Below are 22,255 nucleotides of genomic sequence, written 5' to 3'. Positions count from 1 at the left end.
ATAGCAACTTGACATTATATATCTTATAGTAAGATATATCTTCTAAATTAAAAAGAAGCCACTTCTGGACAAATATATGATGCTGCTATGTGCACTTTCAGTTTTCAGGACTGAAAAATACGCAATTTTCAGACTTAAATTACAGGAAAAAAGGTTGAAATAAATATTGAAGGGAAAAGTAATAAATAAAGCAAATGTCAGAGAACAGTCCTATGGATTACGGCTACTTTATTAGAAAGATAGCAGAATCACGGACTTCCGGCGGAAGCGGTCACGCAGCAGGCAAGCAGTAAGCGTCTGCATCGAAGCATCAGCTACAAGCCAAGCTCCAGGGGCATATCTCTCTAGGCGATACTCAGAAGGCGTCCAGGTGTTTGATCGGAGAGTGTGAAGAGGAGGCACTGTACATACCGTCATAACCTCCAGCGCACCGGGCTAAAGCCCCCCCTCCTCCACGTGGGCAGAGGACGCCAGGGTATCACTTGGCTAAAGTAAGCCTTTCGGACACGCACAGGTTCCCGAGGTATAAAGAACAGCGGACTAGCTCCAGCTGGGAACCTTGGTAATCCGCCGTCAAGTAAAGCTGGCAGTTGGATCAGCGGTGCAGGTACACAGCTGCGCAGAGGAAAACCGGGACAAACTTGGATGGCGAACATTGGAAAACAACAACCAGATAAGTACCCTGCTTAAGTAGTACAATGGTTTAAAAGGGTAATTGATATCAAAGCAGTTAAACGGTTTATAAGGCTTGAGAAGACAAACAGAAGGGGCAACCTGGGTGGACAATCCTAAAGAGTGGATAGAGGGATTACCTGCTATATGTAGGGCCCAGAGTTGAAGGCACACCGTTAAAATTGCCAAAACAGTTTAAACAAAATCTTGCTTTGATCTATTAATGAACACTGAAAAGAGGACAAATAACACATTGGAACTGCCATAAATAGTCTGTCCTGCACCAACACTTTGGCTAAAGACAACACATAAGCTCTATAAGCTCTTATTAAGGAAAAGGGAAGAATACCAGTGTTGCAGTGTACATATAAATAGGGCCTATACTCATCGGAGTTAAACAAAGTAGTCTGATATATGGACGGTATGGATGGACTCTTACGATTAATACGCAAAAATTCAGTCTCTATATTTAAAGATTTCACAAGATAAGGCAGCTCTCTTTTTAAGATAATCTGAATACAAAGAAAGGTGGAACAGAGTTGCCTGCTGAGTATTAAAGGGACATACTGAAGTTAACAGTTAAGACATCTTCCCTGCCTTTACCCTAATAGAAATCTCTAGCAGTAAAAATCGGGGTTTGATTTGGAAAGCATCTGTTTTTTTGGTTGCTCTTTTCCTCTTTCTCCCTATCTATATCTTATAAGATCTGACCAGAAGATAAGTTGGATAAATACCTTGCAACCAGAAGGAATACAAATAGATCATATATACTGATTGGGACAATTAAAAGCTGTATTGAGGAGTACTAAAAATACAACTGGTTGATAAAATAGCAATAAGCTCTTTAAGGAACACATATTAGGAAAAGGGAGGGGAAAGGGAGAAAAAAAAAAGAAAGGAAGAAGCTTGAAACTGAACACTGAACAATTTAAAGAGATAAGAGGCATATCATATACTCTAAAGAGTTGGCAATGTCAATGGCGCAATAATTTGTATTGAATCTCTATGTGTTCCCCCCTACCTTTTCTTTACCTGATTTGAAATATTACTTCACCATATATGGTTGTTTTCAATTATGGTTGTAACCTTATATACATCAATATACATAGTATGACAGGGATAGATTGGATAAAGGGGGAAAATTGACTAACAGTGGAAGGATATATTTATAAAAATACTGGACATATTGGTCCTTTTTCTCTTTCTTTGCTTTTCTTCTTTTCATGCTCTCTCTTCTTGTCTGGCCTTGCTTTGACTTTCCCTCTTTGGCTATCTTTCTGCAGACTGGTATAATCCAATTGGTATAATCTCCTTGATTAGATCAGCATGCTTGTATGTATAGCTCATTTAGCATAGGTATAAATAGAAAAATTGTCTGGAATTAATAGCTAATAACAGCAAGATACTTTTCTGCTAGAGAAATAAAGCTAAGAGTAAATGGATTGGTTATGAAAGGGTATACATCTAAATAAGGAAATCGCTGAATATTGTACATACTGATATCAAGGCTCTCCCTGTTTGTGCCTGTGCCTTTCCTCTCATAGATTAGAGAAGCACTATCTATAACTATATAGAGAAAACTGAATTGGAACTAATAGTCAACAGCAGCAAGGGAACTTGCTGCTGGAGTAATAGTGCCTAGAGCATAATAAAGAAATATATATAAGAGATTGACAAGGTGGTAGTAATATAAGTAGCTTTCTGAAGTAATATGTAAAACAAAAGAAAGAAGAAATAGAACATTAATACGAGAGAAGAAAAGGGTAGTAGGTAGACACTCAGACACTTTTTTTTTTTTTTTTTTCACTAAATTACTCAAAACACAGGGTAAAATAAGTCCACCAGGACATAACATTTAAAAAAACACTTGGTATTTCACAATTAAATATATACACACAGATATATGCACAAGATTTTACACATAGATTGATGGATAAATATATATCCAAAAATAAGTTAAAATCACCCACAATGTCATCCAGAAATAAAAATCAAGATAAAAAAAGTAACAAACCTAACCTAGAGGTTCTGGAAGATTTAGAAGAAAACACTGCACAAAATAATGGAGATTTAGTTAGGCAATTAAATGCACTCTTCTCTCCAAAATTTGATTCTATACAACATAGTATAAATGAACTCTCTAACGAAGTTAAATACTTTGCGACAAGGATTAGCCATGTAGAACAGAGGGTATCAGACATTGAAGATAGAGAGCTACAAAAGGACCAGATAACACAAAATATGTCAACACAACTTGAAGCAATTAAAGCAAAACTGGAAGACCTGGAGAACCGCACAAGGCGGAATAACATTAGATTAATCGGCTTACCAGAAAGCATAACAGATAGAGAGCTCAAGGAGTTCGCAGAGAGCGAATTACCGCATATTCTAAAAATTGATAGAACTGAATCTACAATTATAGTAGAAAGAATTCACAGGATAGGCCCAGTCAAAAAAACAACACAAGGAGAGAATTTTAATAGAGCAGTCATCATGAAGATGTTAAACTTTCAGGATAAGATAACAATGTTCAACGCATATAGGAAATTAAATAACGAACTAATGTATAAAGGGAAAAAAATATTATTATTTAATGATTATTCGATTGAAACCTCCAATAAAAGACGCATTATGGCACCTTATTGCACGAAGCTTATTCAAATGGGCTGGAAAGCCAGGTTATTATACCCAGCAAAGATAAATATACAACTGAAAGAGGGCAACAAATTGTTTACAGAGGAGGCAGAAGTTAAAATTTTCTTAGAAAATAACCATGGCAATGAAAAAGTATAATGTGAAGATAGATAGTAGACAAAGGGTCTTACAAGCGGGTACAGGCAGGCAGTGGGCCCGCTTTTTTTTGAGTTCTTATTTTTTGAAGCAGGAATGCTGGTTTTATTACTGGGCTAGATGCCCAAGATTAAAAGATTTATTTTTAAATTATCACTCAAATAGAGTAAAATGTCTCTTAAAATTATATCATGGAATATAGGTGGAATTACGTCACCTATAAAAAGGAAATCTGTATTGAAGCATGCAAAGAAACTAGGAGCCCAGATAACCTTCCTCCAAGAAACACATCTAAAAAGCGAGGAAGCAGCTAAATTAAAGGGGGGTTGGATAAAGGAAGTAATCTTTACTCCATGTAGTTTAAGGAAAAAAGGAGTAGCCATCTTATTTAGCAAGACGCTAGAATACACTATTAGTAATATAATATTAGATAAGGAGGAAAGGTATATCATTTTGTCAGCTGTGATTCAAGGCAAGGAATATATACTTTGTAATATATACGGCCCTAATAGTGAGGATCCAGAATTCTGGAGGAAGATAAGAGACCAATTGATGATCTATTCAGATAAAAAACTAATAATTGGAGGAGATTTTAACCTCACCCCAAACTTACTCCTAGATAGACAGAAAGTAACTGGGGAAAGTAAAATAAAGGATTTGAGAGGTCAAAGGAATATGGGGGCCAAAAGGAAAAGGGAAAGTATAATACTTAAAAATTTAAAAAAAGACTTAAATGTACAGGATATCTGGAGGATTAAGAATCCGGACGGGAGGGAATTCACATGCCTTTCCAAAACTAAACATTCCCTTTCAAGAATAGATATTTTCTTGGTATCGGAAAGTTTGATTAATCCGATACAAGAAGCTAAGATAGAGCAAATTACGCTATCAGATCATGCCCCTATTAGCATCACCTTTAATACACCTCCTATAAAGCAACCAGGTTCATTTGTTTCCCCAAAATATTTATTAAATAACCCCAAATTCATAAGTTTTCTGAAAGAAAAGTGGAAGGAGTATGACAGATTTAATAATAGCTATTGGAATAAAACCAATATATACTGGAATACTGCGAAAGCAGTACTTAGGGGAGAGATCACTTCTTTCGTAATTAAGATGAAAAAAAAATTAAATTATAAGAAACAACAAGTAACCAAGGCCTTAACTAATGCATATACAAAATTCTTGGATAAAAGATCAAAGATTAATTGGGAAAAATATGTGTTGGCAAAACAGAATAGGGATAATTTTTTTACCCAAAATGAAATTAAGGAGGATATGAAAAGATGTGCAAAGTTTTACAGATTTGGTAATAAAGCCGGAAGATTTCTGGCCCAAATAAGTAATAATCAAAAGAAAAGTAAGTTTATATCCGGGCTAAAAATAGGGAGTAGGGTGATAACCGACCTTAAAGAGATCCAAGAAGCATTTTATGAATACTTCTCAAAGCTATATTCATCATTTCCTATAGACGAAAATATAAAAGAACAGTTTTGGAAAACAGTAACGGTCCCAAAAATTAATACAACCCAGCTAAACAAACTTAATGAAATGATTTCTGAGGAGGAAGTAGCACAAACTATTAGAAACTTAGCTAGTAACAAGGCTGCTGGTCCTGATGGACTACCCCCCGAATTCTACAAAATCCTGGTTGCAGAAATTACACCCACAATAACATTATTACTCAATAAGTTCTGGACAGGGCAACTTATGCCCTCTACAGATTTTAATGAATCCGCAATAATTATTATACCGAAACCAGGGAAAGATCCGCAATTAATAGAGTCTTATAGACCAATATCATTATTAAATAACGATTATAAGTTAATTACAAGTATTATAGCTAAAAGAATACAAGTAATACTCGGGGAGGCAGTTCATCAGGACCAAACAGGTTTCATGAAAGGACGCTCATCCAACATTAATCTAAGGAAATTGTATATAACATTGGCAGATGTCTGGTATAATAAAAAATTTAATAAGAAAATAAGTGAAGAAGATCTTTCTATAATAGCGCTGGATGCGCACAAAGCGTTCGATTCTATAGTATGGGACCATATATTCACAACACTAGATAAATTCGGATTCTCTGGAAACTCTTATAACATGATCGAATTATTATATAAAAAATCCCAAGCTACTCTAATTATAAATAAAGATAAAACGAAGTCTTTCCCACTTTTAAGAGGAACTAGACAAGGGTGGCCCCTGTCCCCCTTAATCTTTAATTTAGCCCTGGAACCATTACTTAATATACTTAGATCTAAGATTCCAGGAATAAGTATACGAGGGAAGGAAATTAAATTAGCAGTTTATGCAGATGATCTACTAATTTTTACTAAACATTCCCATAGAAATTTTAAACTAATATGTCAAATAGTGGAAGAATTCGGAGCATTCTCTGGTTACAAAATTAATAAAAATAAATCAGAAGTATTATGGGTGCATAAAAAAACAGACTCAGATACTCAAACTTTTAAAGAAGTAAAACATACTCTAACTTATCTGGGCCTAAAATTTTCAGCAGATCCAGAGGAAATATACACATTAAATATAAAAGAAGCTGTCAAAAAATTTGCTGAAACTCTGAAACATTGGGAATCCCTCCCCTTATCCTTATATGGGAAGATAAATTTATTAAAAATGGTGGCACTACCACGCCTATTATATATTTTCCAAAACATCCCCCTGCTTTTGAAAAATACAGAAAGGAAGAAAATAAGTACATCCATTAAAACATATTTATGGGGGGAAAAAAAAATAAGGCTAAACCATGGGAAATTAACACTCCCAAAGAGTCGAATGGGAATGGCCCTACCTGATATCACTCTATATAACCTAGTGGCAGTAGGGAAAATTGCTATAGACTGGCTTTTAGATATAGGGCATTTTACTATATTGGATATAGAATCTCAAGTAGTCAAACCCTTGTACTTAAAGAACATAGTCCACTTAGAAACTAATAAACTCCCCATATATATTAAGAGAATTAATTTATTTAAAGACCCAATAATAGCATGGCATAAAATCTGCAATAAGCTGAATATAAGATTTGCAGTATCACACTCTCTCTCAATTAGAGGGAACCAAGATTTCCAACTAGGATTCCTAACAAATATTGGGGTAGAATGGGAAGAACATGGCTTAATTAATATGACACAAATTATAAATAGAGAAGGAGATAACGCAAGGATTATAGAATTTAGGGAAATGCAGGATAAATTTCAATGCAAGAAGGAGCACTATTACGCTTACAAATTAGAGATTATTGTTCGAAATTGATAAGATTACATGGGAAAATATGGGATCATTCTTCCCTGACGCCAGTCTATAATGCATACAAAAATAACAAGTTCTCAATATCCCTATTATATAATACTATAAAATATACAGAATATGAGAAATATGTGGAGAAAATCACATCAAAATGGAAAGATATGTATTTTCCCGACCTGAACCCACAGATTATCTTAAAAAGTATAGGAAGGATTGAGAAGGCTACGTTAGCAGCAACACTACGTGAACAACATATTAAAATTATATGGATGACATATATTACACCTGACATAATGTCTAAATAGGGGAAGGCTCACAACGGATATAAATGTAAAAAATGCAGTGGAATTAAAGCTAACCTGATCCACTGCATATGGACATGCCCCAAATTACAGCGATTTTGGAAAATGGTAACATATTGGGCTAATAAAATATGCAGTGAACAATTGGTATTACAAGCAGATCATGTTATATTCCTGAATTTTAAAAAAACTGAAGTTATACACTGTAAACTTTTCTTCTCAATGCTAATTATAATAAGTAGGAATCTCATCTTAAAGGGGTGGAAGAATAAACGAGCACCAACATTGAATGCCTTAAAAAATATAGTGCATAAACAATTCTTGATTGAACAACATGATATCTGGTATAATTTGGAGGTAAATGTAGAAAAGTTCTTTGAAAAATGGAAATTCTGGATTAAGATACAAGATAGGGATACACAAAGTGAACTAATTACTAGGTTTGAAAATACCACCTACATAAAGGAGAGTAGGCTTAGAGAAGAGTGGCTATGAACTACATAGGGAGAAGGGGAGAAGCTAATTTAATAAGAATGTGACCCTATCCCCCCTCTGGCACTCTCTCCTATCTTAAGATACGGCTTAATTAATGATAAGAAAGGTGGAAAATAATTTGAAAGTTATGCTATAACAATGTTTCGCTATTGAAAAGTCTGTAAGATACATGATTGATAGAAAATATAATAGAAAAGAAAGCGTAAGGTATAATTTAGAATTAGACATTATAATGATCAAGTGATGTTTAGAAACTGTTTATTTTCAACCTGGAGCTGTGTCTCCAAGATAAGGTCTGAACAAATTGGAGCTGTGTCTCCACAATTTATGTCTATTTTTGTTATTTATCTTCTTTTCTGTATGTATTGATTGAAAATATGAAAAACAATAAAAAGAAAAAGAAAGATAGCAGAATTTTCAGGACCATTCTTATGCATGTCACTTATCAAGCGCTTTGTCAGATGTCTCTGATGATAAGTGGTCACGATAATGCTTCATCTTTCTAATAAAGCCGCCTTAATCCATAGGTTTGTGACACACAGATAATATCCCGGCACACAGCTGAAATAACAATACTATTAGACATTAAATAGTGAGTCAGTGAGCTTATTTCTATGTGTTTATTGCATTATTAGTCACTACGTTTGTGACACACAGATAATATCCCTGCACACAGCTGATATAACAATACTATTAGACATTAAATAGTGAGTGACGTTATTTCTATGTGTTTATTGCATTATTAGTCACTGTACGTTTGTGACACACAGATACTATCCCAGCACACAGCTGATATAACAATACTATTAGACATTAAATAGTGAGTCAGTGAGATTATTTCTATGTGTTTATTGCATTATTAGTCACTGTACGTTTGTGACATACAGATAATATCCCAGCACACAGCTGATATAACAATACTATTAGACATTAAATAGTGAGTCAGTGAAGTTATTTCTATGTGTTTATTGCATTATTAGTCACTGTACGTCTGTGACACACAGATAATATCCCGGCACACAGGTGATATAACAATACTATTAGACATTAAATAGTGAGTCAGTGAGCTTATTTCTATGCGTTTATTGCATTATTAGTCACTACGTTTGTGACACACAGATAATATCCCTGCACACAGCTGATATAACAATACTATTAGACATTAAATAGTGAGTCAGTGGCGTTATTTCTATGTGTTTATTGCATTATTAGTCACTGTACGTTTGTGACATACAGATAATATCCCAGCACACAGCTGATATAACAATACTATTAGACATTAAATAGTGAGTGAAGTTATTTCTATGTGTTTATTGCATTATTAGTCACTGTACGTCTGTGACACACAGATAATATCCCGGCACACAGCTGATATAACAATACTATTAGACAATGAAAGTATACGGTAAAGTTGTTTTCCAAGGAATAATTAGTTTATATTACAGTCTCAAGGTGTTTACTGTCCCTTTAGTCAGATCAAGCTTTGTGCTATCTTGTGAGTCCTTGTTTAATGAAGATAACATTGTGATAAAATAATTTTTATCTAGAATACAATTTTTATAATTTCTGTTATTAATTAAAGAGATATAAAGGTGCAAATGATGCTCTAATATAGTATATCAGTTTATTATTGTACCAATGATTGTATATAACTATGTATTTAAAGGGACAATCTACACCTTGGTCATCTTACCTTAGAGTAAAGCTGCAAATAGCCTCCTGCACCTTTTCTATATCATGCAGCATGGACAGTAAAATAGTTATTTTAAAATTAATATTGTTTCTGGTCACTTTGAAATGGCTGCCAAGCTCAGCCCACTGATGACATCTTGATCTGGGCTGCATATGGCATCCAATCACAAAAGACTCACTAGTTGGATGCAACAGACTGTCATTGCTATTCAGCAGAGTGCCTAGATGCAGCCCAGATCATGATGTCATCAGTGGGCTGAGCTTGGCAGCCATTATTCATTTTAAAATAACTTTTTTATTGTTCCTGCTGCATGATATAGAAAGGGGTGCAGGAGGCTAATTTGTAGCTAAATCGAAGGTAAGACTTTAAGATGACTAAGGTGTAGACTGTCCCTTTAACTCCTGCAAAGTCAGCTATAGAGCAGCAATATACTACTGGGAGCTAGCTGAGCATATCTGATGAGCCAATGACAAGAGGCACATGCGTGTAGCCACCAGTCAGATCCCAGTAGTACATAAGTCTGATAACAGAAGTTAAATTAAAAGTTTCATAAAATTACACATTCAATTTGAATCATGAAAGTGTAATTTTCTTTAAGTATGATTTAAGTAACAGAAAATGTCTGTGTATAAAGTCTTGCTGGTGATTAATAATCTGGGTTGGTGATGGTTGGGGGTTAATTTGATATTGTTTTATGTACTGTTAAAGGGACAGTAAAGTCAAAATTAAACAAATGGATTGGATAGAACATGACATTTCAATAAACTTTCCAATTTACTTATATTATCATTTGTGCTTAGTTCTCTTATTATCCTTTGTTAAAGAGTAATTCTAGGTGAACTCGGGAGCGTGCACGTATCTTCAGACAGCAGAGTTTGCAACAACATTTATAGCTGTTATACATAGTTACAAACACTGCTGCACAGACTGCTAAATACACGTGCACGCCCCTAAGCTCATATAATATCAGCCTTCTAGGTTTACTCTATAACAAAGGATACCAAAAGAACAAAGCAAATTAGATAATAGAAGTAAATTGGAAAGTTGGGTAAAATTGCTGCTCTATCTGAATTATCAGTGTTTAACTTTCACTGTCAGTTTTGGCTTCTGTCTTTGACGATGTTTTCCTAATTATTCTGTGATATTGTGTTTTTAATTATACAAAAAACACAAAATACTGGTCTGGATTACAATCACTTTTTATTTGCAGGAAAAACCATTACATATCATTATATAGTAAACAGCAGCATTACATGATATATGCACACAATGGTATAAATATACCTAACACTTGTGCTCTTGATACAAAGGGATTTATTAGACATATAATGTACACTTTAGTTATAGTAGCCATTTAAATTAAACTGATTATGATCACATGACACACATATTACATACCCAGTATACATGTAGGTTATAGTAGCCATTTAAATTAAACTGATTATGATCACGTATGTACCGGTTACTGATATTGTGTCTCATTAAATAAAATCAGTTTCCCCTCAGTAATTCCTCTGGTATATAACATGTACAATGCTAAGCATCTATTGCTATAAGAAAAGGTTTATCCACATGATGTGCACATTAAATATATCTGCCAGATGTCAATCATTTGAGACTGATGTTCTTGTTTATATAATTCTCTAACACTCTATTCATATAAAGACTCCTTAATTCTGTAAATGTAATTATTTTCTCCTCTGTGTATATCGAACGTACAACTCCTAACACTGGCATATTAATAAACAACACTGGGGGTGCTTTGGGGTGAATGGTTGTGTAAACTGGTCAGTATGAGGACAGATTTGTATATTCATGTGTGGTGTTTGGATTCTATCACATTTATATGAGAGAAACTGAGGTGCACATTTATAGAGGAATAAAGGACAGCAGGAGAGCTCTTCCAATCTGGGGCTTTTATAACTGGGATTTAGAATTATTTACAATAATATCTCATTTGATGCTTCTATTTACAGAGTTTGCCCTATTTAGGATAATTGTTAAAAGGTTTGTACACTGTGTATATAAAGTTTATTTGTGTGTAAATACTTTGTGTTTTGTGATACCTGATTTCAATAAAATTCTTTTTTCACTTTCTAAACATGTGAAAGGTTTCTTCCCTTGTGAATCCTTTCATGCTTTCTCAGATTATCCTTATATGCAAAACTTTTTCCACACTCTATACATGTGAAAGGCTTTTCTCCTGTGTGAATCCTTTCATGTTTTTTCAAAGTACTTTTTTCTGTAAAACATTTTCCACACTCTGTACATGTGAATGGCTTTTCCCCGGTGTGAATCCTTTCATGATTTTTCAGACTACTTATTTGTATAAAACCTTTTCCACAGTCTGTACATGTGAATGGCTTTTCCCCTGTGTGACTCATTTCATGATTTTTCAGACTACTTATTTGTATAAAACCTTTTCCACAGTCTGTACATGTGAAAGGCCTTTCTCCTGTGTGAATCCTTTCATGATATTTCAGACTACTCTTTCCTGTAAAACATTTTCCACACTCTGTACATGTGAAAGGCTTTTCTCCTGTGTGACTCCTTTCATGACTTTTCAGATCACTTATTTCTGTAAAACTTTTCCCACACTCTGTAAATGTGAAAGGCTTGTCCCCTGTGTGACTCCTTTCATGAATTTTCAGATTATCCATTCGTGTAAAACATTTTCCACACTCTTTACATGTGAAAGGCTTTTCTCCTGTGTGACTCCTTTCATGCTTTTTCAGATCACCCTTTTGTGTAAAACTTTTTCCACACTCTGTACATGTGTAAGGCTTTTCCCCTGTGTGAAATCTTTCATGTTTTCTCAGACTACTCTTTTCTGTAAAACTTTTTCCACACTCTGTACATATGAAAGGCTTTTCTCCTCTGTGAATCCTTTCATGAATTTTCAGATGACTCTTTTCTGTAAAACTTTTTCCACACTCTGTACATATGAAAGGCTTTTCTCCTGTGTGACTCCTTTCATGAGTTTTTAGATTATACATTCGTGTAAAACTTTTTCCACACTCTGTACAGATAAATAGTGTCTCCCCTGTGTGGGTCCTTTCATGAGCTATACGTTTTGTCATTTGTATAAAACTTTTCACACCCTCAGTACATGTGTTTGGCTTCTCATCTGTGTAAATGTTGTGGTGTTCTAGTAGATGAGACTTATATCTAAAGATTTTCTCATATTCTGTACATTTGAAATGTTTCTCCTTTGTATGAATCATTTGGCTAGACTGTAGACTTTTCTCTTCTTTAACATTTTTTGAAAACTCAGTAAATGTTTGTGGTTTATCCTCAGGGATAATCATTTCACTAGATAAGTCATAAATGTTGTCCTCTTGTTTGATGACTAAATTACTCTCTGTACATAATGATTGCTGCCCAGTTCCTGCAAATTCACCATCTTCATTAAATATCTGCTGTGATATCCCCAATGTTTGTGAATAGTCATTAATGAATGAACTATTCACGTGTTTGTCTACATAAAAATAAATGAAATAAAGAAAAATAACAATATTTATTCTTTATAATATAATCCATTTTAAAAAAAGTCATATTCTTTAATATGCAACAAAATTTCTTTCATTTTGTTTTCATTTTTACATTTATTTACCTTTAAATAACAAATTAAAAAATGATGACAACATTTTTTGCATAATGTTCTCAGCAAGGGAACAAGTACATCTGTATTCTGGGCAAGATAGGTGGCATCCACCATACTCATTTAACATTGCACAAGCAAGCGCACATACAGTCCTGCATGGCTCATGCTCAACAAGTTGGGTGAGAACATGATGTCTTAATCATCACAGATCAGTTTGAGATGTTTTGAGAGGGTAAGAAGCAGTGATTTTACAATACTTTTAAGCGTTCAGCTGTGGTTGTTTCATTTATATAATCAGCCAAAAACTTTATTAGTTTAATAATATTTACTGCAAAATTAAGCACACAAATCAGGAGCGGTTCTGGGGTGGGGAATACTCACTGGGAACAACGTAGTTATTTAAGTGTAGTTATGGGAGTTCCATGAGTTAGGGCAGGGGAAGGTGAAGTTGCCAGTGTTCTGAGTACAGAAGTCTGGGGGTGAGGTTAGGCAGTGGTTAGACATGATCTGTCTAAAAGGACAGAGAGGGGAAGTAGTATTTTTACACTAATCCTCATCCCAATGGGAGTTGTTCCTTTTTTTTGTGTCACTGACACAAATTTTCTTAAAGACGCAGATATAAATATAATAGTTTATATTTGTTTAATGAATGATTTACTCTATTTTCCCAGTAATTAAAGTCAGCATAATATCTATTTTACTCACCTAACACATATGGGTTCATGCTGATAACAGGCTCCAATGTCTGTGCTCAGGAAGAAGGTTCCCTTATTCAATCCAGTTACATCAATACCGGATATTATTATCGGTTATTTGTAGAGCGCCAACAGATTACGCAGTGCCCTGGCCGTGTCTGTAAAACGTATATTAAATGGTTTAAAGGGATAATAATAAATAATGGTTCTGATTAACTGTACGTATGGTATAATTAAAGGCACGCATAACAATTAATGTGATACAGATCAGCTGATTAGATTATTACATATGTGATATTGATTTACCACAAGCATTTAGTACAGTTAACACTGTGGGGCCTAATTATGAAAGACCAATACGCTCTCCGCATTCAGTATTGCACCAGCAGCTCTTGTGAACTGCTGGTGCAACACCACCCCCTGCAGATTTGCGGCCGCTAGCAGGGGGTTGTCAATCAACCCAATCATATTCAATCAGGTTAAATTGCGGCGATGTCTGTCCGCCTCCTCGGAGCAGGCGACAGGTTATGGAGGAGCGTTCTTTAGACCGCTGGTCCAAAACTTGTGTTTCTCGCGAGTCTGAAGGCTCACCAGAAACACGGGCCCTCAAGCTCCATACAGAGCTTGATAAATGGGCCCCACAGTGTGTTATAATTGCCCCTTAAAGGGACATTAAAGTCCAAAGTAATCGTTGATTATTCAGATAGGGCATGTAATTTTAAACAACTTTCTAATTTACTTTTATCATCATCAACTTTGCTTTGTTCTCTTGTATTCTTAGTTGAAAGCTAATACTAGGAGGCTCCTATGCCAATTTCTAAACCCTAGAAGGCTGCCTCTTATCTAAATGCATTTGACATTTTTTTCACAGTTAGAGGGTGTTAGTTCATGTGTTTCATATAAATAACATTGTGCTCATGCACGTGGAGTTATTTAGAAGTCAGCACAAATTTCCTGAAATGCAAGTCTGTCAAAAGATCTGAGATAAAGAGGCAGTCTGCAGAAACTTAGATTCAAGGTAATTACAGAGGTAAAAAGTATATTTCTATAACAGTGTTGGTTATGCAAAACTAGGGAATAGTAAATAAATGGATTATCTATCTTATTAAACAATAACATTTTGGGTGTTTACTATCACTTTAAATATGAATCTTCCCAGATCTATACAACATAATAGTAGAAAATCTATTTATGAGGGGGCTATATCATAACTTTACAAATATATTATAATCTTTGTTTTCTGTCATTTATATGAAACAATATTTTCTCCTGTAATATATGTTAAATTTCATTTGTTTAAATATAAGTTAAATTGGATACTGTAATATGGGTTTTTTACTTCCTACTAATTCTCACTGTCAGACATTTTGTATTTGTCATGTGCTCCACCACCTGTCCTTTAACTTCTCTTGGTCAATACTGTGTTGTCTTAAATCACACTGCCATTGGGTATGAGAGAGATAGGCACTAAAATGTTCATTTCAATTGGTATCTTAGATATAGAAAAGAAAAGGAAGTGTTTGTGTTTACATAGAGTAATAACATAATGAGATATCTATTTTGACAAGTTCAGTCCATTTAAAAGGAACATATAGAATTACAAAACCACAGATGCATAATAAAAATACAATGCAATAAAACTTACTATGAATTTAAAAAGAGAAGTAGATTGTTTTCTGATAAATGCAGTTCTGCACCTGTACCATGAGACAGCTATCAGCCAATAACAGACTCATATTTATATATATATATATATATATATATATATATATATATATATATATATATATATATATATAGTTGCAAGAAAAAGTATGTGAACCCTTTGAAATTATATGGATTTCTGCACAAATTGGTCATAAAATGTGATCTGATCATCATCTAAGTCACAACAATAGACAATCACAGTCTGCTTAAACTAATAACACACAAAGAATGAAATGTTGCCATGTTTTTTATTGAACACACCATGTAAACATTCACAGTGCAGGTGGAAAAAGTATGTGAACCCCTAGACTAATGACATCTCCAAGAGCTAATTGGAGTGAGATGTCAGCCAACTGGAGTCCAATCAATGAGATGAGATTGGAGGTGTTAGTTACAACTGCCCTGCCCTATAAAAAACGCACACCAGTACTGGGTTTGCTTTTGACAAGAAGCATTGCCTGATGTGAATGATGCCTCGCACAAAAGAGCTCTCAGAAGACCTACGATTAAGAATTGTTGACTTGCATAAAGCTGGAAAGGGTTATAAAAGTATCTCCAAAAGCCTTGCTGTTCATCAGTCCACGGTAAGACAAATTGTCTATAAATGGAGAAAGTTCAGCACTGCTGCTACTCTCCCTAGAAGTTGCCGTCCTGTAAAGATGACTGCAAGAGCACAGTGCAGACTGCTCAGTGAGGTGAAGAAGAATCCTAGAGTGTCACCTAAAGACTTACAAAAGTCACTGGCAAATACTAACATCCCTGTAAGCGAACCTACAATACGTAAAACACTAAACAAGAATGGATTTCATGGGAGGATACCACAGAGGAAGCCACTGCTGTCCAAACAAACATTGCTGTACGTTTACAGTTTGCACAAGAGCACCTGGTTGTTCCACAGCAGTACTGGCAAAATATTCTGTGGACAGATGAAACCAAAGTTGAGTTGTTTGGAAGAAACACACAACACTATGTGTGGCGAAAAAGAGGCACAGCACACCAACATCAAAACCTCATCCCAACTGTGAAGTATGGTGGTGGGGACATCATGGTTTTGGGGCTGCTTTGCTGCGTCAGGGCCTGGACGGATTGCTATCATCAAAGGAAAAATAAATTCCCAAGTTTATCAAGACATTTTGCAGGAGAACTTAAGGCCATCTGTCTACCAGCTGAAGCTCAACAGAAGATGGGTGTTGCAATAGGACAATGACCCAAAGCATAGAAGTAAATCAACAACAGAATGGCTTAAACAGAAGAAAATACGCCTTCTGAAGTGGCCCAGTCAGAGTCCTGACCTCAACCCGATTGAGATGCTGTGGCATGACCTCAAGAAAGCGATTCACACCAGACATCCCAAGAATATTGCTGAACTGAAAAAGTTCTGTAAAGAGGAATGGTCAAGAATTACTCCTGACCTTTGTGCACGTCTGATCTGCAACTACAGGAAACGTTTGGTTGAAGTTATTGCTGCCAAAGGAGGTTCAACCAGTTATTAAATCCAAGGGTTCACATACTTTTTCCACCTGCACTGTGAATGTTTACATGGTGTGTTCAATAAAAACATGGCAACATTTCATGCTTTGTGTGTTATTAGTTTAAGCAGACTGTGATTGTCTATTGTTGTGACTTGATCACATTTTATGACCAATTTGTGCAGAAATCCATATCATTCCAAAGGGTTCACATACTTTTCTTTGCAACTGTATATATATATATATATATATATATATATATATATATATATATATATATATATATATATATATATATATATATATATATATATAGGAGCTGTTTCCTTATAACAGGTAATATAAAAGGCTGTGTACAATTTGATAATACAAATAAATTACAAACAGCTATTTTACATAAAAAAATAAACCTAAAGGTGAAATTTCCCATACACTTTATACTATTTTATACACCGGTAAAACAAGTCATTAGAAACACATTAAAGCAGGGGTGCTCACACTATTTTGTGCTGGGATCTACTTATTAAATGAGCAGCGCAAACAAAGATAATGAAGAAAAACTGATAATAGGAGTAAATTAGAAAGTTGTGTGAATTTGCAGGTTCTAGATCTGAATCAAGAAAAAAATAAAATGTGTTTCATATCCCTTTAAGGTTGCATGATTTAGCAACACATGGATGTGCAAAAGCATAAAGATACAACAGATTAATCCCGAGGATAAAAGTAGCACTGACTTTAATTCGGGTTAACAGGAGCAGCCCCTTGTGCCTTGTTACAAAACACTGCATTCAAATGACTGCCACTGACCCCCTTTACTTTGTGCCGTGGGCTTGGTCTGATATGACCCAGTGAGGCTCACACAAATAAATTTCAATAGCGCGCCATGCAGACCATTTCTTACTGGGTCAACACGTTCATTTGCCAGAAGTTAATCAGATTTGTTCCTTTAGCAGAGCACAGCAGCCTCCGCTTACCCTCCTAACGATACTATATGGCCATATCCATTGGGAGAGTACTCACTCAACCATGCTTTTGATAGGCCAATTATGTTGTCATTCAAAAATCATCTACATTAATTGGTTGAAATCGATGTTCCTCAAGATCCAATCCTGTAGCACTTTTAATGTCCGATCATCAGACTGTTTAATGACCTGCCCCTCACACACTGCGGTAGATAAAGCGGTATCCCTAGCAACCATACTCTACTCACGCCTCAGTGTTGAGATTGTGTAACTTGACCACATCAGCCTTGATCTACCAGCAGTGCCTTCAGGATCTACTGGTAGATCCTGATCTACCTATTGGGCACCCCTGCATTAAAGGGACAGCAAAGTCAAAATTAAACTTTTATGATTTAAATTTAAACAACTCTACAATTTCCTTCTTTTACCAAATCTGCTTTATTGCCTTTGAGACCTTTGTGGCAAAGGTGCTGATTAGTGGTCCCACATACAAGCCTCTTGCCACTGTCTCACCTTATGTGCTCAGCTAGCTCCCAGTAGTGCATTGATGCTGCTTCAATAAAGGATATCTAGAGAATGAAGCAAATATCATAATAGAAGTAAAATGGAAAGTTGTTTAAAATTATATGTTCTATTTAAATAATGAAAAACATTTGGGTTTTCTTGTTCTTTTAAGCAAAAACTACATTTACAGGACACTGTCCCTTTAAGTCTGTGATCATGTGACACAAACAGCAGCAACTGAAGGTGCAGAATACACTCACTAAGGTCTTTACTAACAACAAGAATCAGTCACAGATCAGTGGGATAAACGTTCTGATGATAAACAGGTGCAGCTAATAGAAATAAGAAATGTATTATAAAATAACCTCATTAGAAATAAAATAATATGCAGATCACAAGATATTTATGATTAGATCAGTAAATGTGATGAGACTGATACAACAGGGCCATAAGCTGATTGATATTTATTACTGGAGCAAATAGCAGCTTCACACTAATATTAAATGAAAATTCTTTATCTGGGCTCTAATTATAATTATAGTTAAAGGATTCCAAAACTTTTCATTTTTATGTTCAATTAGATCATCACATTTGTATCACAAATGCTTATATTTCAAAACGTACCCACTTTGACATGAAAACGAGCGTTATAAGTCTAATAAAATTATATTTTAGATTTCGAGAATGACGTCACTGAAGCCAAACCCCCGTTTATGGTGCGTTCAATACCAAAATGAATCTCCAATCATAATCCATTTTCGTGCATATAATTATTATCCCATTTCGTCACCCGGCGCATGCGCAATACGATACGGTCATGCGCAGATTGTTCCTTCAATACCACGCTTACCCATACAAAGCTCCATACGATGGAGCGTGACGTATTGCATGACGAGTTCATAAGATCGCTCATGCGCATTACAGCCGAAATCTGACATTTTGATAACTCAGGTTATCGTAAACAATTCGTGGATGAAAAATAATCTGAGAACGGTGGGTTTGGAAATCAATACATTTTTGTAGAGGCATATGTCCATAACGGTAAGAATCTGACACGCAAAGCAATTTACATATATAATTGTTAGATATGGATATAGCGATTGAAGAAAAGTTTTTTGCAGAGTTTAGTGTCCCTTTAATTATAAACCTATAGGGAAATACAGGATTCTAATTGGCTGATACTTAAAAATCTATTGCTCATTAGATAACAGGAACAACCCCCACACATTAATTTGTAGCAGAACCAAACAATACTTTGAAGCTTGACGAGGTCTGTCCAATAAACATTCATTTTACAAACTGCTATAGATCATTATGTATTCAATTGGGCTTTTTAATGGAAAAACTAAACAATACATTAATTTACACAGCATGAAAAATATAGAAAACTAATAAAATAAGTACAATTGAGTTTTTTATTTAAACTCAGTTTCTTTTATGAAGTGAAATATTTTATCTTTATCATAACAAAATACAGAACAATAATTTCTCATCATTTTATAAAACACAACAGTGTGAGGCTGTTAATAAAGATTTAGGTCAGGTTTTGCATATTAATGTTTAGCAGAAGCTCTGTAAGTATGAGGTCTCTCTGGTTCCTCCTGTGATATCACTGAGTGTTACACAGATATTTATACTAATGTGGGAGTGTCACCTTTCTCTGTGTGACTCACATGAGTACAACTTGTCAGTTGGGAGACAATGAGAGGGTCACACCTGGACTTTTGTCCCCTCTGGTGTCACATGAATTATTTATTTATTTATTTATAAAATTTTACCAGGAAGGATACATTAATATTTTCTCGTTTTCAAGTATGTCCTGGGACCACAAAACATTGCATTGATACAATAGTGTACAATAAAATACAAAAACAATAATAATACACAATATATGCAAAAATTTAACATAGAACAGGTAGGAAATATTTAATCAACTATGACAGGTGCATTCTGTTTTGAGATATGTAGAGAGGGATCTCTTAAAGGATATTAAGCTTGGGAAAGTTTTGAAAATGTGCGGGAGGTGATTCCATAATTGTGGTGCTCTGTAGAAAAAGGAGGATTGAGCTGCTTTCTTTTTGTATTGAGCAAGCTAAATAATGTGCTGTTATTGGATCGGAGGTTATAAGAGGTGGGAATACCCAGGGAGAGCATTCTGCTCAGGTAGGGTGGGAGCTTCCCAGAAAGGCTCTTAACCCCTTAACGACCGACGACGTATGCCATACGTCCTCAAAAAAAAAGCACTTAACGACCGAGGACGTATGGCATACGTCGTCGGTTTAACAGAGCACTGGAAGCGATCGAAATCGCTTCCAGCTGCTCTAACAGTATTGCAGGCTTGCCTTGAGGTCTAGGCATCCTGCAATACTGTTCCCGAGTGCCGGGACCGGATTGATCACTCCCCCACGAGTGATCACTTCCGGTTTCGCTCCACGTGGAGCCCGGCAGTGTTTTAGAGCATCGGAAGCGATCGGACACGCTTCCGATGCTCTGCTTGTTTGCTAAGTGCCTCGGTGGGTCGAGGCACTTAGTTAGTTATAAATTAAAATAAAAATATAAAAAAAAAAAAAACGAATAATAAAAAAAAAAGCCCTAAATAGCCCCCCCCCCTCCCCCTTCACTAGGCATCCAAGATGGCGATGCCCAGTGCATCATGGGGCCTCTGGGGGTGTCCCTAGCCTGCATCATCATAGGGGCAAGCTAGGGTCACCCAATCTGAGCCTCCCACCCTAAAAAAAAAAATAATAATAAAATACCCCATTTGTCTGATCATGTCAATATTTGTAAATATTGACTATGATCAGTGTGGATCTCCCTCCCTCTCCTCACTTGCCATTTTGTTGGAGAGAGAGAGAGACCTGTATTTAGCAGAGAGAGAGATTTATTTCTTTTATTTGTTAAAAAATATAGAACCAAAGGCTCTTTTCAGAGCCATTAACCCCTAGCTTGCCAGTGATCACTATATATCACTGGCAGTAACATAGGTGCACTTTTTTTTTGCTGCATTTTGCTGTCTGTGCGTTTTTTTAGGGGTTAATTTTGTTGTTGTAATTTTTAAAAAACCCAAAGGCTCTTTTCAGAAACATTTAGTTAATTTAATTTAATTTTCAGAGCCATTAACCCCTAGCTTGCCAGTGATCGCTATATATCACTGGCAGTAGCAAAGGTGCACTTTTTTTTTTGCTGCATTTTGCTGTCTGTGCATTTTTTTAGGGGTTAATTTTGTTGTTGTAATTTTTTAAAAACCCAAAGGCTCTTTTCAGAAACATTTAGTTAATTTAATTTTCAGAGCCATTAACCCCTAGCTTGCCAGTGATCGCTATATATCACTGGCAGTAGCAAAGGTGCACTTTTTTTTTTGCTGCATTTTGCTGTCTGTGCATTTTTTTAGGGGTTAATTTTGTTGTTGTAATTTTTTAAAAACCCAAAGGCTCTTTTCAGAAACATTTAGTTAATTTAATTTAATTTTCAGAGCCATTAACCCCTAGCTTGCCAGTGATCGCTATATATCACTGGCAGTAGCAAAGGTGCACTTTTTTTTGCTGCATTTTGCTGTCTGTGCATTTTTTTAGGGGTTAATTTTGTTGTTGTAATTTTTTAAAAACCCAAAGGCTCTTTTCAGAAACATTTAGTTAATTTAATTTAATTTTCAGAGCCATTAACCCCTAGCTTGCCAGTGATCGCTATATATCACTGGCAGTAGCAAAGGTGCACTTTTTTGCTAGTTAATTTAGTTAATTAATTTAGTTAATTTAATTTAATTTTCAGAGCCATTAACCTCTAGCTTGCCAGTGATCGCTATAAATCACTGGCAGTAGCATAGCTGTACTTTTTTGCTAGTTAATTTAGTTAATTAATTTAGTTAATTTAATTTTTTTTAGTAATTGTTTTCTGTGATACAAAAATGTCACAGAAAAGATATAGTGCTGAGGAGGCGTATGCCATCCTTGCGTCAGAGTCAGATGCCTCTATTTCTGACTCAGACCCCAATTTTGACCCTGCCATGTGCTCAGATACATCACTAGATGCAGTCTCAACTGATAGTGATGTATCTGTGGCTGCTAGCCCCCCTGCCAGCCCCCCTGC

At 35.3% G+C, this 22,255-nt stretch overlaps 1 protein-coding gene across 2 annotated transcripts in view; it reads right to left on the bottom strand.

The window, feature by feature from the left end:
* Window positions 1-10,411: 10,411 nt before the first annotated feature.
* The window catches only part of LOC128659995 (gastrula zinc finger protein XlCGF26.1-like), a 103,327-nt gene continuing 91,483 nt past the window's right edge, over window positions 10,412-22,255 (bottom strand). For both annotated transcript variants that reach the window (XM_053713588.1, XM_053713587.1), the window contains exons 2-3: window positions 13,538-13,685; window positions 10,412-12,706 (exon numbers count right to left, since the gene is read on the bottom strand). In XM_053713588.1, the coding sequence (XP_053569563.1) occupies window positions 11,325-12,706; window positions 13,538-13,556 (1,401 nt within the window). In that variant the 5' untranslated portion in view covers window positions 13,557-13,685 and the 3' untranslated portion in view covers window positions 10,412-11,324. The remainder of the gene's footprint in view (window positions 12,707-13,537; window positions 13,686-22,255) is intronic.

This window comes from Bombina bombina, chromosome 5, assembly GCF_027579735.1.
Source record: "Bombina bombina isolate aBomBom1 chromosome 5, aBomBom1.pri, whole genome shotgun sequence".
NCBI classification, from domain to species: domain Eukaryota; kingdom Metazoa; phylum Chordata; class Amphibia; order Anura; family Bombinatoridae; genus Bombina; species Bombina bombina.
The sequence above is the reverse complement of the archived record's forward strand: the minus strand, read 5'-3'. Positions and strand labels throughout refer to the sequence as shown.